Source organism: Labeo rohita, chromosome 25 (genome assembly GCF_022985175.1).
Source record: "Labeo rohita strain BAU-BD-2019 chromosome 25, IGBB_LRoh.1.0, whole genome shotgun sequence".
In the NCBI taxonomy this organism is placed as follows: Eukaryota; Metazoa; Chordata; class Actinopteri; order Cypriniformes; family Cyprinidae; genus Labeo; species Labeo rohita.
In genome coordinates, this window is record NC_066893.1 from 10929291 (window position 1) to 10944002 (window position 14712).

At 35.1% G+C, this 14712-nt stretch overlaps 1 protein-coding gene across 1 annotated transcript; it reads left to right on the forward strand.

The window, feature by feature from the left end:
- Window positions 1-356: 356 nt before the first annotated feature.
- Window positions 357-13872, forward strand: iqub (IQ motif and ubiquitin domain containing). Its single transcript, XM_051100207.1, has 12 exons — window positions 357-879; window positions 3312-3446; window positions 3667-3834; window positions 3909-4084; window positions 5991-6146; window positions 6243-6453; window positions 8181-8356; window positions 9275-9445; window positions 9546-9722; window positions 11854-12102; window positions 13084-13269; window positions 13583-13872. Exons 1-12 carry the CDS (start codon window positions 585-587, stop codon window positions 13748-13750), a joined length of 2268 nt encoding a protein of 755 aa, XP_050956164.1. The 5' UTR covers window positions 357-584; the 3' UTR covers window positions 13751-13872.
- The last annotated feature ends 840 nt before the right edge of the window (window positions 13873-14712 follow it).

Here is a 14712-nt window from a genome sequence, read left to right on the forward strand (position 1 = left end):
CTGGTAGGTATGTTTTGATGCTGGTTTAAGCTGGTCCTTTGCTGGTTTTTTGCTGGTCATGTTGTTGGTCAAGGACCAGCATGAACCAGCAAAGGACCAGCTTAAACCAGCATCAAAACCTACCTAACCAGCATTCCAGCATCAAAACATACCTACCAGCATATGCTGGTTTTTTCACCAGGGGCATAATGACATTTTTTTTAAGTAGGCTACCCAGAAATATGCATTAAGCTCCGTTGTTTAAGGGTAATTCACCATATGCTTCCAAATATTTTAAACGTTAATTAATAATGCTATTTATAAACAACAATATTAGAGTTTTACTCCTAAACTAGTCAGATGCTTTGCGAATGGGTTCGAACGAATCTTTAAAAAGAATCGGTTCAAAAGAACGACTCATTTGCTAATCAGACGTGGCGCCATGGTTACCATAGCAGCGGTTAAACACAGTCAAGTCAGTCAGTAAGCCTAAAGGAGACTCGTGTGTTTTAAACGTTAATAAAGATTTCGCCTTCAAAATTCTTTTAAAAAGGAAATAGTGTTTGAAGCTTGTGTTTTAGGCGTTTAGGTGTGACAAAATTGCCATGTCTGAGCCGGAGAGTGAGACTGTGAGTCCTGAAGCCAGTTTCGGCGCGATGTTACAGGTCACTCAGACAGAGACTCAAGTTCGTGAAGACGATGATGATGATGGTGATGGTGATGCTGAATCCACTCACGAGTTCAAAGTGGACGTCTGTACAGCCACTGACATGCTTTTAAAAGAAGAAAACATAAAGGAATTACACAAAGACCAGAGAGACCAAGACGATATAAACAAACAAGGAAGTGAATCCAACCAGACACTGTCATCCAGTGACGTCGGAAGCTCAACAGCAACTGGTGAAACATAATTTACCCCAGTAATATAAACTTATATAAACAAAAAATACTCTGGCATTACCATGATTGTTTTGGGAATGGTATTTTGGCAATACCATATTTTGTTCTTTGTAGTTTGTTCTTTTTTATATAGTACCATGGTAATTACATGTTGTTATGGAAGCACGTATCCACCTCTGAATAGAAAATAAAAAAAATGTGACTTTTTATATCACAATTCTGTTTTTTCCCTTTGCAATTCTGACTTTTTCCCTAAAAATTGTGAGATATAAACTCGCAATTCTGAGAAATGATGTCAGAACTGCCTGACTGGGAGTTATAAAGTCAGAACTGTGAGAGATAAACTCACGATTATGACTTTATAACACCTATTTGCCATTTATTTAGTCAGACATGTAAGATATAAAATGAGGTTTTTTTTACTCTCAAAAAATGCAAGTTTATATCTCACAGACAGTTCTAAGAAAAAAAAGTCAGAATTGTGAGTTTATATCTTGCTATTATGACTTTAGAACTCACAGTTGCAAGTTTATATCTCACAATTTTGAGGAAAAACGTCAGGATTGCAAGATATATACTTGCAATTGCAAGAAAAAGTCAGAATTGTGAGATACAAATTTGCAATTGCGAGAAAAGGTCAGAATAGCGAGTTTTTATCTTGCAATTCTGACTTTTTCGTGATTGCAAATTTATATCACGCAATTTTGAGAAAAAAAAAAAATCAGAATTGTGAGTTTATATCTTGCAATTCTGACTTTATGTTTATGTTTATGTTCTGAGAAAAAAAGTCAGAATTGCGAGATGTAAACTTGCAATTACGAGAAAAAAGTGAGAATTGTGAGATATAAACCAGAAGTTGTGAGAAATAAAAAAATCGGAATTGTGACATACAAACTCGCAATTGCTAGAAAAAAGTCAGAATTGTTTTTAATCTCTCAATTCTGACTTTTTTTTTCCCAATTGCGAGTTTATATCTCACAATTCTGAGAAAAATTTCTGAATTGTGAGATACAAACTTTCAATTGTGAGAAAAAAAGTCAGAATTGCAAGTTTTTGTCTCTCAGTTCTGACTTTCTATCTCACAATTCTGTATTTGTTTTCCCACTTGCAAGTATTTCTCACAATTTTAACTTTTTACGCAATTGCGAGTTTTTAGTCTCTCAATTCTGACTTTTTTTCCTCACACAGTTGAGTTTTTATCTTGCAATTCTGACTGTTTTTTTCCAATTACGAGTTTTTAATCTTACAATTCTGACTTTTTTTCCCAATTGCAAATTTATATCACACAATTCTGAGAAAAAAAAAATCAGAACTGTGAGTTTATATTTTGCAATTTTGACTTTAGAACACTTTACAGTTGCGAGTTTATATCTCACAGTTTTGAGAAAAAAAGTCAGGATTGAAAGATATATACTTGCAATTGCAAGAAAAAGTCAGAATTGTGAGATATAAACTTAATTGCTAGAAAAAAGTCAGAATTGTGAGATACAAATTTGCAATTGTGAGAAAAGGTCAAAATAGCAAGTTTTTATCTTGCAATTCCAACCTTTTCGCAATTACAAATTTATATCATGCAATTCTGAGAAAAAAGTTGAGTTTGAGTTTATTTCCTGCAGTTTTGACTTTAGAACTCACAGTTGCGAGTTTATATATCACAGTTCTCAGGAAAAAAAGTGATAATTGCGAGATATAAGGAATAAAAAAATTCAGAATTGTGAGATACAAACTCGCAATTGCGAGAAAAAAAGTAATTTTTATCTTGCAATTGGGGAAAAAAGGTAGAATTGTGAGTTTATATCTCACAATTCTGAGAAAAAAAGTCATAATTTGCAAGAGACAAACTCAAGAAACAGGCTTCCATATGTTGTGGTCATGGACCTACAGTAATTAAAATAATGTTTTTTTTTTATCCATGTACCATGGTAATATCCTAGTAGTCTTGGAGCAGGGTAATTATCGTTAACTATACCTAAAACTATTAAAAGCATTTTGTTAATTAATATAAAGCAGAAATCAAATAAAATATACATATTATATGAAAAACTAAATTGATCTATTATGAATAAATAGGAATAGGCCTACATAAGATAAATAAAAACTAATAAATTAAGCTTAAATAGAAATATAAAAATACTAAAACTGATTAAAATTGGTTAAACTGCTAAAAATAAAAATGTAATTTAAAAAATAAATGTCAAAATATTAATTTAAAACTATAATAATATATAAACAATACCAAAATTGGGGTACCAAGTAAATACCATGTTATAGGAATATGGTAGTCATTCAGTACCTTGGTAAAAATTGAAGTACCATTGCAGTGTTGGAAAAAAAAAAGAGTAAAAATAAATATTAAGCACATTCTCTATTACCTTAATCAATTCATATGAATATTTGTATTTCTGATGCATTTGTGTTTCTTGTTTTTCCAGTTAAGATCTTGCTGATGCCAGAGAGGCACATGATAACAGTGGCCTTTACTATTGGCCTCACAATCCTGGATCTGAAAAAACACTTCAGCTTAGACCTGAGGGTCCCATCAGACATCATACAAATCACTCTAGATGGTAAGATACAAAAAAGACACTTGAAAGCGTCCTTCGTAGAAGAAATCGAGAGCAGACATTCAGACATTTCTGATAGTAAAAGAACATAATTATGTAGAGGTCGATTCAGGTAAAAATGCCTTTGAGATGACTGGAAAAAATGTCCCAATTATCCTAACCAATAATATTGCCAAAGGCACATTAAACTTCTCACTCATAATTTTTACTTATTTATTTCTAGATAAAAGTGTGGATGATGACCAGACACTGATTGACATTGGTGTACAGCCTCATGGGATGATCCAATTTGAGATGAGCTCGCTAGACCCAGAAAATTACCCCATGAGACCAGTCAAACCACAGCAGGAGTACAACATGCCGGATGTCATCACTGTCAGGGTGCAAACAGGTACAAACATAGTTACAGCTGACTAGCGCATCATGAGGACAGACAAGCATAAGTGACAAGTCTCTCGCTTCAAGACACAGACTCGTATCAGGACGTGGTGGTGGAGATTGAGAGAGCCACTCGAGGGAAGGCGTTTCTGGGAGGATACCGTCATAAAGTGACCAAAACAGAGTTTCATCATGCTGCTGTACAGACAATGCCCAAGAAGAGGCCTGACAGGGACACTGAGATGTTCAGCAGAGATACACAGGTGTGTGCGCACATAAACACTGTACACACTATAAAATTGATCATTCCAGTCTTAGATGCTGATTTCTACTGGGTGAATGACTTAACATGGTAATAAAACATTTCCATCATTGCCAATAAAACAGCCGTCTTATAAAACACTGTCATCACTGCCAATAAAACAGTTGTCTTATAAAACACTGCCATCATTGTCAATAAAACAATGTCGTCTTACACAGTAATAAAGCATTCTCATGAGCACTTTCATTTCTTTGTCTCAATTTTATTTACATTAAATTAAAGGAGCTATCATTTAGTGGAAGACAGAAATTAACTTTTCCATTAAGAGGCAATATTTGCCCTCTGGAATTGATTTCCATGGGTATTTTTGTACATTTTTGAGGGCAATTTTTATCATTTTTATAGCATGTGCACTCATCAGCAGCTCTGGCGTTTTCAGCACTGACTAATCTAAGCGCCTCTGATTGGGCAAAGCATTCCTAAGTTCAACAGAAACGCCTCTGATTGGTTACAAGGCACAACGCTGCACAAAACAGTGCATAAAAGCAATCTGATGCAGAGGGAATCTAAATTTAATTCTGCAAATTGACATTTTTCATTCATTTTCACATTTCATTTTAATCGCGACAGCCGTAATACATTTTTTGCCCCCTTGTCTTGAATTTATGGGGCATTTTTGTTCATTTTGGTGGCATTTCATGGAATTCTGCTACTAATTTATAGTGTTCTTTGTCTGTTTGATCACGTCATTAATTGATCTTTACTACACATCTCTACCATATGTACATCAAGCTACTATTACATATATTGTAAAAATGTCAATTTGGTGTAAAGTTGCTTTGCAACGATATGTATCGTGAAAAGCGCTATACAAATAAATTTGAATTGAATTGAATTGAACTGAATTTTTGGCACAACCTCTCAGTAATTTCCGACCCTGGTAGAAGGATGGCATATAATGCATTTCCTTAATAAAAATAACTTATTAATTAAGCTTTTTATTCCATATATATATATATATATTATTGTTTAAAAATTGTTTATAAATATTGTTTATATTGTTTATAAAACACACACACACACACACACACAAGGAGTGAATCTTTAATAAAAACTTAAAATAAATAAATAAATAAAACTTTGTTGCCCAATATATTTAATAATTTATAAAACATCAGCTCAGTTGGAACTGTCAAGACAATTGGATTTAAAATGTATACATTTTATTATTATTATTATTGTTGTTGTTGTTAATAGACTATAAAATTGGGCAAAATTACAATATTATTGACCACAAATATAACTGTAGGGCAGAACAAAATCAGCTATGACATATTTTAGTAAATGTATTTATTTATTTATTTTTTAGGTAGTTTATTTGTTTATGAAATTTTGGAGGAATTTGGATTTTTCACAAAATAATTATAAGCAATAAAACACTTCTGGCCATGTTATATTATGAATATAATCATGCCTCATATTCCCTGTTACCTCAGTAAGGTTAAGGGGTAAGTAAGGGGGTGATAATTAATTAATTAATTAATTCATTCATTAATTCATTAATTTATTTATTTTTAATTATTTTATATTATTTTTTTCTTTTATTTTTTAATTAATACTTTTATTCAACAAGGACACAATAAATTATTTAAAAGTGACATTAAAGACGTTTAAAATGTTACAAAATATTTCTGTTTCAAATAAATGGGTTTCTTTTGAACTTTCTATTATTAAAGTATCCTAAAAAAATGCATGATAGTTAGATTTCTGAAGAACATAGATAGCAGTTATTTTAAATTGTAATACCGTTTTACAATATTAATGTTTTTGGTGTATTTTTGATCAAAAATCTGGGTTGCTGTTTTGACTGAAGTGCATACTCCTGATTTTCTTTTCCCTTTTAACAGACTGTTGAGTTGAAGAACCAGGCTCAGCAGTGCTCCAAGAATGCCTCGACTCAAATGACCAAAATCGGCTGTTATGTGTCCAACATGGAGGACAAACTCATCACCCCCGGGACGTACATTACTGCAGAAGAGTATCACAGCAAGAGACTGAGAGCTGTACGTGTGCTTGGAGGGGCTGTGACAGAATTGTGCTCATTTTGTGCTTTCACTGTTCATGACAAATGCTTGTATGTGTGTGTATGTTTTCTTCAGGTCATTACACTACAGTCATATGTCAGGCGCTGGCTAGCCAAGTGTTTCACAGACAGCTTGAGACAGGCTAAAGAGCAGCGTCTGGCATGGCTGGAAAATGAAAGGAGAAGGAAGAAAGAGGAGAAAGAGCAGCAGATCAGAGATGAATATCACCGCAGGATGAATCCGGAGTCAAAGGCAGACTTTGATCTGCTTTATAATGCCTTAAAAAGTGAGTGTTTGTGTAACAAACTACAAGTAGCAATGCTACTAACTTAAAGGTGCAGAGTACATTTTCTGCACCACAATAATCACCAAATAGATTTGCAAAAATAATGGTATCCTGAAAATCCATGAACCACAGATAGTCCCTAAATTACTTATATCTGACTTGTCCATTAAGCTGTATTTTAACCTAGAAAAAAACAACTTTACTTTTTAGTAGCATGTCACTAGCTTAGCTGCTTTCATAAAACCTTTTACAAGCTACTGCTTTTTCTGTATTTCTTTCTGGGGTTTTTTATGTATGTGTGCAGCTTTTTAGTCCAAAGATGGGTTCAGTCAGTTCATGCAAATGAACTGGTTATTATAAATTATTGACTGATTCATTTCAGTCCCTCTGGACTGTCCTCTTTTTTTGAAGTAAAATATTTTTTAAATACTGTTGTCCATTACTATACTACGGAAGCCCGTTTCCACCACTGAATAAAAAAAATGTAAAAAAGGTATTGCGATTTTTTTTTTATCTCACAATTCTGTTTTCTTGCAATTGCGAGTTTACATATAGTTGAACTTGCATCAATTCTGAGATTTTTTCTTGCAATTCTGACTTTATAACTCACAGTTACGAATTTATATTTCGCAATTTTGAGATTTTTTTTCTTGCAATTCTGACTTTATAACTCTGTTACGAGTTTGTTTCGCAATTCTGAGTTTTTTCTCACAATTGCGAGTTTATATCTCGCAATTCTGACTATATTACTCGCAGTTACGAGTTTATATTTTGCAATTATGAATTTTATTTCTTGCAATTGCAAGTTAATATCTTGCAATTCTGACTTTATAACTTGCAATTACGAGTATATATTTCGCAATTGAGGTTTTGTTCTCACAATTCTTGCTCAGAACTCAGAATTGAATTTACTTTTTTCCTCAGAATTGTAAGTTCAAATCTCACAAGTCACAAGTTTTTTTTTTTTTTTGCAATTGCGAGTTTATATCGCACAATTGACAGTAATGAGACAAAAATCAGAATTGTGAGTTTAAATCTCACAGTTTTGAGTTTATTTCCTCGCAATTGTGAGTTTATATTGCACAATTCTGAGAAAAAAGTAACTTGCAGTTGCGAGATTGAAATTCATTCAAATTCTGTTTACATTTTGTTTTTTAATTTTCTATTCATCAGAAGTACAAAGATATCAAGCAACATATTGACAAAAAAAACAGAAATGTTTCCTGAGCACCAAATCAGCATATTAGAATTAGATTTCTGAAGGATCATGTGACGCTTAAGACTGGAGTAATGATGCTAAAAATTCAGCTTTGTTTCACAGGAATAAATTACATTTTTAAATATATTAGAACAGTTATTTTCAATTGTAATAATATTTTACAATATTAAAATTATTAATAAATAAATGCCACCTTGGTGAGCATAAGGGACTTCTTTCAAAAGCAAAAAAAAATCTTATCGACTCCAAACTTTTAAACAGTATTGGTGGATTTTTTAATTAATTTATCTGTTAAATTCAGTGCTTTGTTTTTCTCCAGGTTAATACTTGCTGATGGCAAATGAGCTAAATAATACCATTTGATATTTATATATTTTAAAATACTTAAAAATATTTTTGCTGTAGATGACTGTGTTGTAGTTGGTATGATATGTTTGTGTTGTAATGTGTGCAGTGATTTGGATGTAAGCTAGTGTGATAGCTCTCATTCTTTATCTCTGTGTGTCAGAATGGAGGATGGAGGAAGTGGAACGCATCAATGTCACCGTATCTGGTGCCGAGAGAAAGGCAGCGCTGTGCGCTCTACTGGAGCAAGAGACCCAGTTCATCTCCTCCATAGAACGGCACAGAATGGCTGCAGGCACGAGGAACCAGGATAAGGCCATACAAGCCTTCCTCAACAAGGTGTCAGTCTTGCTAATCGGCTATCTCTTCATGAGTATGCAGCATTGCTTTAGAGTAAAACCTTTGTTCGTTCACAGTTTAAGACAGAAGGAATTCTGAGATGATTGAATCTGTTTATTTGATTTTTGTTTTACATTTATTGAAATTTTAGGATTTTAGAAATCATAAATCTGCGTGGTTTAGCATTTTGAACGTTGCTGAGTCATAACTTTTCACCATTAGGTCCCTAACCTAATGTTACTCCAGTAAAAATGTCAGTGTAATAAAATGAGTTGAATGACACTTGGCAACAAGTGGCTAATGATAACTAATTGATAATATGTCTAAATCTTATCAGTTAGTTATCAACTGATATAATATATCAAAAGTCAGAACAGACATCTTACAGTTCTTTACAGTTTTATTTAAAAATCTTTTTTTTCTTTCTTTCTTTTTTTTTCTTTTTGTTTTACAGCTTTGCTGTAGATGACTGCATTGTAGTTGGTATTTTATATTTACTGAGATGGAGATATATGTGTTGTATGCAGTAATTTGGATATAAGTTAGTGTGATGGATGTAAGCTAATGTAATAAAATGAGGTGAATGACATTTTGTGACAAGTGGCTAATGATAACTAACTGATAATAGCCCAGATCAAAAGTCAGAACAGACACCCTACAGTCCTTTACTGTTTTATTTAAGCTTCTTTATAGAAGTGGTTTTTGAACTGTTTTTGACCCAGACTTGCATAAATAAACAAAAGTGTCCTTGAAACATATTAAGTAATGTCATGAACTTTATATTAATGTATTAATTTATAAATGAACTGCATGGCTCCGAAACATGTTTATACAATAATATCATTCTTTATATTATTATAATTTATTGTAATCAGCAAAACAGAAAAATCGCAAAGACTATTGTGTATGACTTCTCAGTGTGCAGAACCAAAGAAATGGCGTGCATTTGATGGGAAGGTGACACAGATGGACACGCAGTTCACTATCAGAGCTAAGGAGCTGCGAGACCTGTACAGCAGCATCACCCGGGCTCAGTTCACAAAAGACGAACGCCTGGATGTGCTTCTCACTCTCAAACACACCGTAAAGGCCAGTTCCAGATCTGTAATCCAAAATATGGACAAAATATAAACACTTTTTAAAAAGCAGATATTTGCTAATCTCATTTTTAAAATGTTCTTGTCAACAGGAACATAAATGCAAGCTAACACAGGACATAGTGGACTTGATTGACAGGGAGGTGGACCTGCTCATGAGGGGGGTTAAAAAGAGCAACCTGGAGGGGTTGAGGAAGAGGATAGCCACCCTCTTTCTCCAGTACATAAAAACCCCTGCGTTCAACCCTCAGGTGTCCAAATTTCTGCAGGTATGTTGCTAAAGCAGTGCTGTAGTCAAGACTAGCTCTTTTGAGTTCAAGTCAAGACCAAGTCCACATGCTCCCATCTCAATGACATTAAAAATATCTTGGTCTTAGTCCTCATGTTCAAGTTCAAGACTGTATTGTCATGGCCTTGGTCTGGGTCATTGAGTCTGAGATAAAGACTATATTTCATGGTTCTGCTCCTTGAGCCTAATTCCTATATCATATTTCATGGTGTTAGTCTCGGTCCTCAATTCTGAGTCTAAGACCATGTTTTCATGATGTTGATATGGGTTCTCGAGTCTAAGACAATATTTTTATGGTGCTGGTCTTGGTCCTCGAGTTTAAGTCTAAGACCATATTTTCATGGTCTTGGTAATGGTCCCCAAGTCTAAGTCTAAGACCAAGACCATATTTTCATTGTGTTGGTCTTGGTCCTCAAGTCGAAGTCTAAGACCATATATTCATGGTGTTGGTCTAGGTTCTTGAGTCTGAGACCATGTTTTCATGGTGTTGGTCTTGGTCCTCAAGTCTGAGTCTAAGACCATATTTTCATGATCTTGGTCTTAGTCTTGCTTCTTGGGTCTAAGACCATATTTTCATGGTCTTGGTCTTAGTCTTGCTTCTAGGCTCTAAGACCATATTTTCATGGTCTCAGTCTTAGTCATGTTCCTTTGGTCTAAGACCATATTTTCATGGTCTTGGTATTGGTCCTCGAGACTAGGCCTAAGATAATATTTTCATGGTGTTGATCCTGGTTCTTGAGTCTGAGACCATATTTTCATGGTGTTGATCTTGGTCCTCAGGTTTAAGCCTAAGACCTTATTTTCATGGTCTTGGTAATGGTCCCCAAGTCTAAGTCTAAGACCAAGACCATATTTTCATTGTGTTGGTCTTGGTCCTCCAGTCTAATTCTAAGACCATATATTCATGGTGTTGGTCTTGATTCTTGAGTCTAAGACCATATTTTCATGGTGTTGGTCTTGGTCCTTGAGTCTGAGTCTAAGACCATATTTTCATGGTCTTGGTCTTAGTCTTGCTTCTTGGGTCTAAGACCATATTTTCTTGGTCTCGGTCTTAGTCATGTTCCTTTGGTCTAAGACCATATTTTCATGGTCTTGGTCTTGGTCCTCGAGACTAGGCCTAAGATAATATTTTTATGGTGTTGATCTTGGTCCTCAGGTTTAAGCCTAAGACCTTATTTTCATGGTCTTGGTCATGGTCCCCAAGTCTAAGTCTACGACCAAGACCATATTTTCATTGTGTTGGTCTTGGTCCTCGAGTCTGAGTCTAAGACCATATTTTCATGGTGTTGGTCTTAGTCTTGATCATTTGGTCTAAGACCATATTTTCATGGTGTTGTTCTTGGTCCTCGAGACTAGGCCTAAGATAATATTTTCATGGTGTTGGTCCTGGTCCTTGAGTCTGAAACCATATTTTCATGGTGTTGGTCTTGGTCCTCAGGTCTAAGCCTAAGACCATATTTTTGTGGTCTTGGTCTTGGTCCCGAGTCTAAGTCTAAGACGAAGACCATATTTTCATGGTGTTGGTTCTGGTCCTCAAGTCTGAGACCATATTTTCATGGTGTTGGTCTTAGTCCTCGAGTCTAAGTCTAAGACCATATTTTCATGGTGTTGGTCTTGGTCCTTGAGTCTGAGTTTAAGACCATATTTTCATGGTGTTGGTCTTGGTCTTCAAGTCTAAGGCCATATTTTCATGGTGTTTGTCCTCAAGTTTGAATCTAAGACCATATTTTTTAGAGTCTTGGTCCATGACTCTGATTCCATGACCATATTTTTATTGTCTTGGTCCATCCTTGAGCCGAATCCTAGACCATATTTTCATGGTCTTGGTCTTAGTCCTTGAGTCCAAGTCCAATGCGATATTTTCATGGTGTTGTTCCTCATCCTTGAGCTTGTGTCTTCATGGTCTTGGACTCATTCTCGACTTGGACACAAATTATCTGTTTTTGACTACAACACTGGGACAAACTTAACTCTGTACACCAAAGTGAGTGTGCTGTTAGCAGTAAAGTCTGTAAATAACTTCTAGTTCTAAAGACACTGCAATACAAGAAGATTTTGTTGGTCATCTCACTCTTTGAAACCAACTCCATTATTTTCCCTGCTCTCCACAGGTGCCCCAGGATCCTGCCGACCTGAAAAAGAACATCTATTTGTGCCATGGCTGTAATGAGTATCAGTCATCCACTGACTTCGCTCTGAAAACTAACGCATCTGCGGTTGGCCTCTGTGGCCGCTGTTTGGATTTAGACAATGAGGCCCGTCGGAGAGAAGACTTCTCTCTTTACAAGAACCTTCTCAGGTGCCTGCGTGAATCTGAGGCCGAGTGCAGCCCAGAAGCCAAAATCACTTACCTGCTGCAGGTAATGTTTATTCATTCATGATCCATTTCAAGGTTACAGAAAGAGCCATGTCACTTTTTGCAATACCAGCCTTTTTATTAATCAATATAAACAAAAAGGATAGTTCACCCAAAAACTAAAATTTTGTCATTAATTACTCACCCTCATGATGGTCCAAACCTGTGAGACTTAAGGGGTCAGATGTGTTATTAATTTCTTTTGGATGAGAATCACATAGTTCATCTTAAAAAAAAAAAAAAAAAAAAAAAAAAAATAGAACAGCAAGTTCAAGCTGTGTTCAAGGGGTCAATATCACCATAGAGTGCCTTTCAACCCTCACAATACTCAAAAAAATTTTGTTTTAATTTCCCATTCGCTTTATTTCATGTCGTGTGATAAATAGTAGCCACTCAAGTACTATAGAAACATATTAGCTGAGCTCCCACACATTTTTTAGATAATTATGGGCCATTATTCAAAGCATAAACCATGATATGTCCATACTGTCATGGACATATATATTACTGTTAAATATGTTTTCATTGCAGTATTAAGATGCAAATTATATTTTCTGATAGGTATAATGTCCCTTTCCTAAACAGCCTTTTCTTAAAGTGGCAGATTCCCCAATATTACAGGGTGGACAACCACTCAAAGGACATGGACAAACTCTTCTTTTTTATTAAATAAAAATATTGTTTTTATTACCAAATGATCTCTTTTATTTAACAAAATATTCAAATTTAATGAGCAGTGCATGGGACACAAGAAAATAACACGCATCCTCCTACACAAAACAAAACAAAACAAAAAATCTAGAAAATGTATCTAAAGAGGCAAGTAATGCTTTTGCTATGAATATAAAACTTAGCCTAATATAAAACACACTTTCATAGTCATTTTTATGTTAAGTTATTATTGCAAATGAGTTATTTACGTACTGGACACCAAAAAGGCACCCTACAGTGATACTGACCCCAAGACACTTCCTGTCCTCATTAGGAGCAGGACTTGCGGTACCTGGTGGATGTGTTGTGGGGTTCTCAGTCTGCATTAAGTGGCTGGAAAGACCTTCATGATTTACTGCTGGTGCGTTGGGAGAAACATTTGGACTGGAGCCCATGGAACTGTATCCTCCTTACAAAGGACGAAGCGGCTGCACATCTCAAACTGGAGAACATCGAAAAGGTACTGCGACCTACTCTTGAATGGTTTTCTTCACACTAAAAGACATGATTAATGATGTCCAAAAGCACCACCAGATGGCAAAATGAAAACGTTTGCTGTACAGTGTAATATAATCAGGCTTTTGTCAAAAAAGATAAAGGATTACATCTGGCAGAACTTTAAAATAATGAATAGCAACTGTACACCTGGCAAAGCTCAGTTCTGGAGATGCTGTTTACATGTATTGTATTTACAGAACTCGTTTGTCTCTGCCACTCCTTGAGAGCAATGCCATTCGTTCCACCCTACAAATGGCTGCTGTTTTTACTTGCAGGCATACGATGTGGTAGTTATCCGTAACGTCAAACAGAAACACGCATTGGCCAGGAAGTACTTCTCCCAGATCCCTGCGATGGCCGAATGTCTGCACGACACTGAGATTCAGCCTGCTGCCCTCAGCAACCTTCTGGTCTCCAAACCCATCACCAAGGAGACCAAGTAGAATGGCTACCCACAATCCCGCAGGGCGCTACATGTGAACTTCAGACAGTAAAGTATAGAGATCTAAAATCTTATCAAGAGTTCTTCTTCAAGATCATTTATCGCATTTGAATATCTAAAACCACCATTGCACTGTGCAGTTCGGCCTGATCATTAAAATCTTTCACATCTCTCTGCTTTGTTTTCCATTCATTAGGATCCTATTAATGCTAATTACTTATCATTCCGCAGTTATTAAGAAAGAAGTTTTATGTTTTTTAATTTTCATTTTAAGCTTCATTGGCATTTTGTAAAATACTAATTGGCAAAAAGAGCAGCAACACTACAATCCTGTGAAAAATGCAGCATTAGCATGTTGTGAGTCTCGAGTACAAAATAAGATGCATAAAAAAAAAAAAATTGAGATTAGACTGACAAAAAAGTAGATTATCCCTCCATGATTACTCCACACAAGAATGTATTGAAAAGTTATAACACTTCGGGAGCCTTAAAAGCACAAGTTTAAGAGGTTTTAATTAGGCCAAATGATATATTGCAGATGATATATAGCCTTGGTCTAATCAGGAGGTGAGCAATCTAAGATTTGTAATTACAGGAAAAGGTCAAGAACCTCCACAGCACCACAGGACTAGAAAGAATGAAAGAACGACTGTAGACTGCTGATAAAGTGATGAAAGGTTTGAGTTTTCTCTTCCTCTGTTTCATAAGTTTATAAGTAGTGCTTAATAAAATGGGTTTATTAGAGATTTGGCTTATCGAGTTTTGTGGCACAGACCCTATCGCTGTCATTACGTGATCCTGTAAGAAACATTAATGGCACTTCAAAAATGATAACGAAAAGAAAAGCTTACAGGGTGGAGGACATGTGAAAAACAAGTTATGCAATAAAGGTCAACATGATAAATTTAATTGTTAATTGTTGTAATGATGCAGGTGCTTTTTATTGAATCTAAGAGGAACTTC

Excerpts from the sequence above, each read along its gene's own strand:
- iqub (XM_051100207.1), top strand. The coding sequence starts at position 585 with ATGTCTGAGCCGGAGAGTGAGACTGTGAGTCCTGAAGCCAGTTTCGGC. Across the intron at positions 8,357-9,274 it reads TACAAGCCTTCCTCAACAAG|TGTGCAGAACCAAAGAAATG; the intron begins GTGTCAGTCTTG and ends ATGACTTCTCAG. Across the intron at positions 9,723-11,853 it reads AGGTGTCCAAATTTCTGCAG|GTGCCCCAGGATCCTGCCGA; the intron begins GTATGTTGCTAA and ends TGCTCTCCACAG.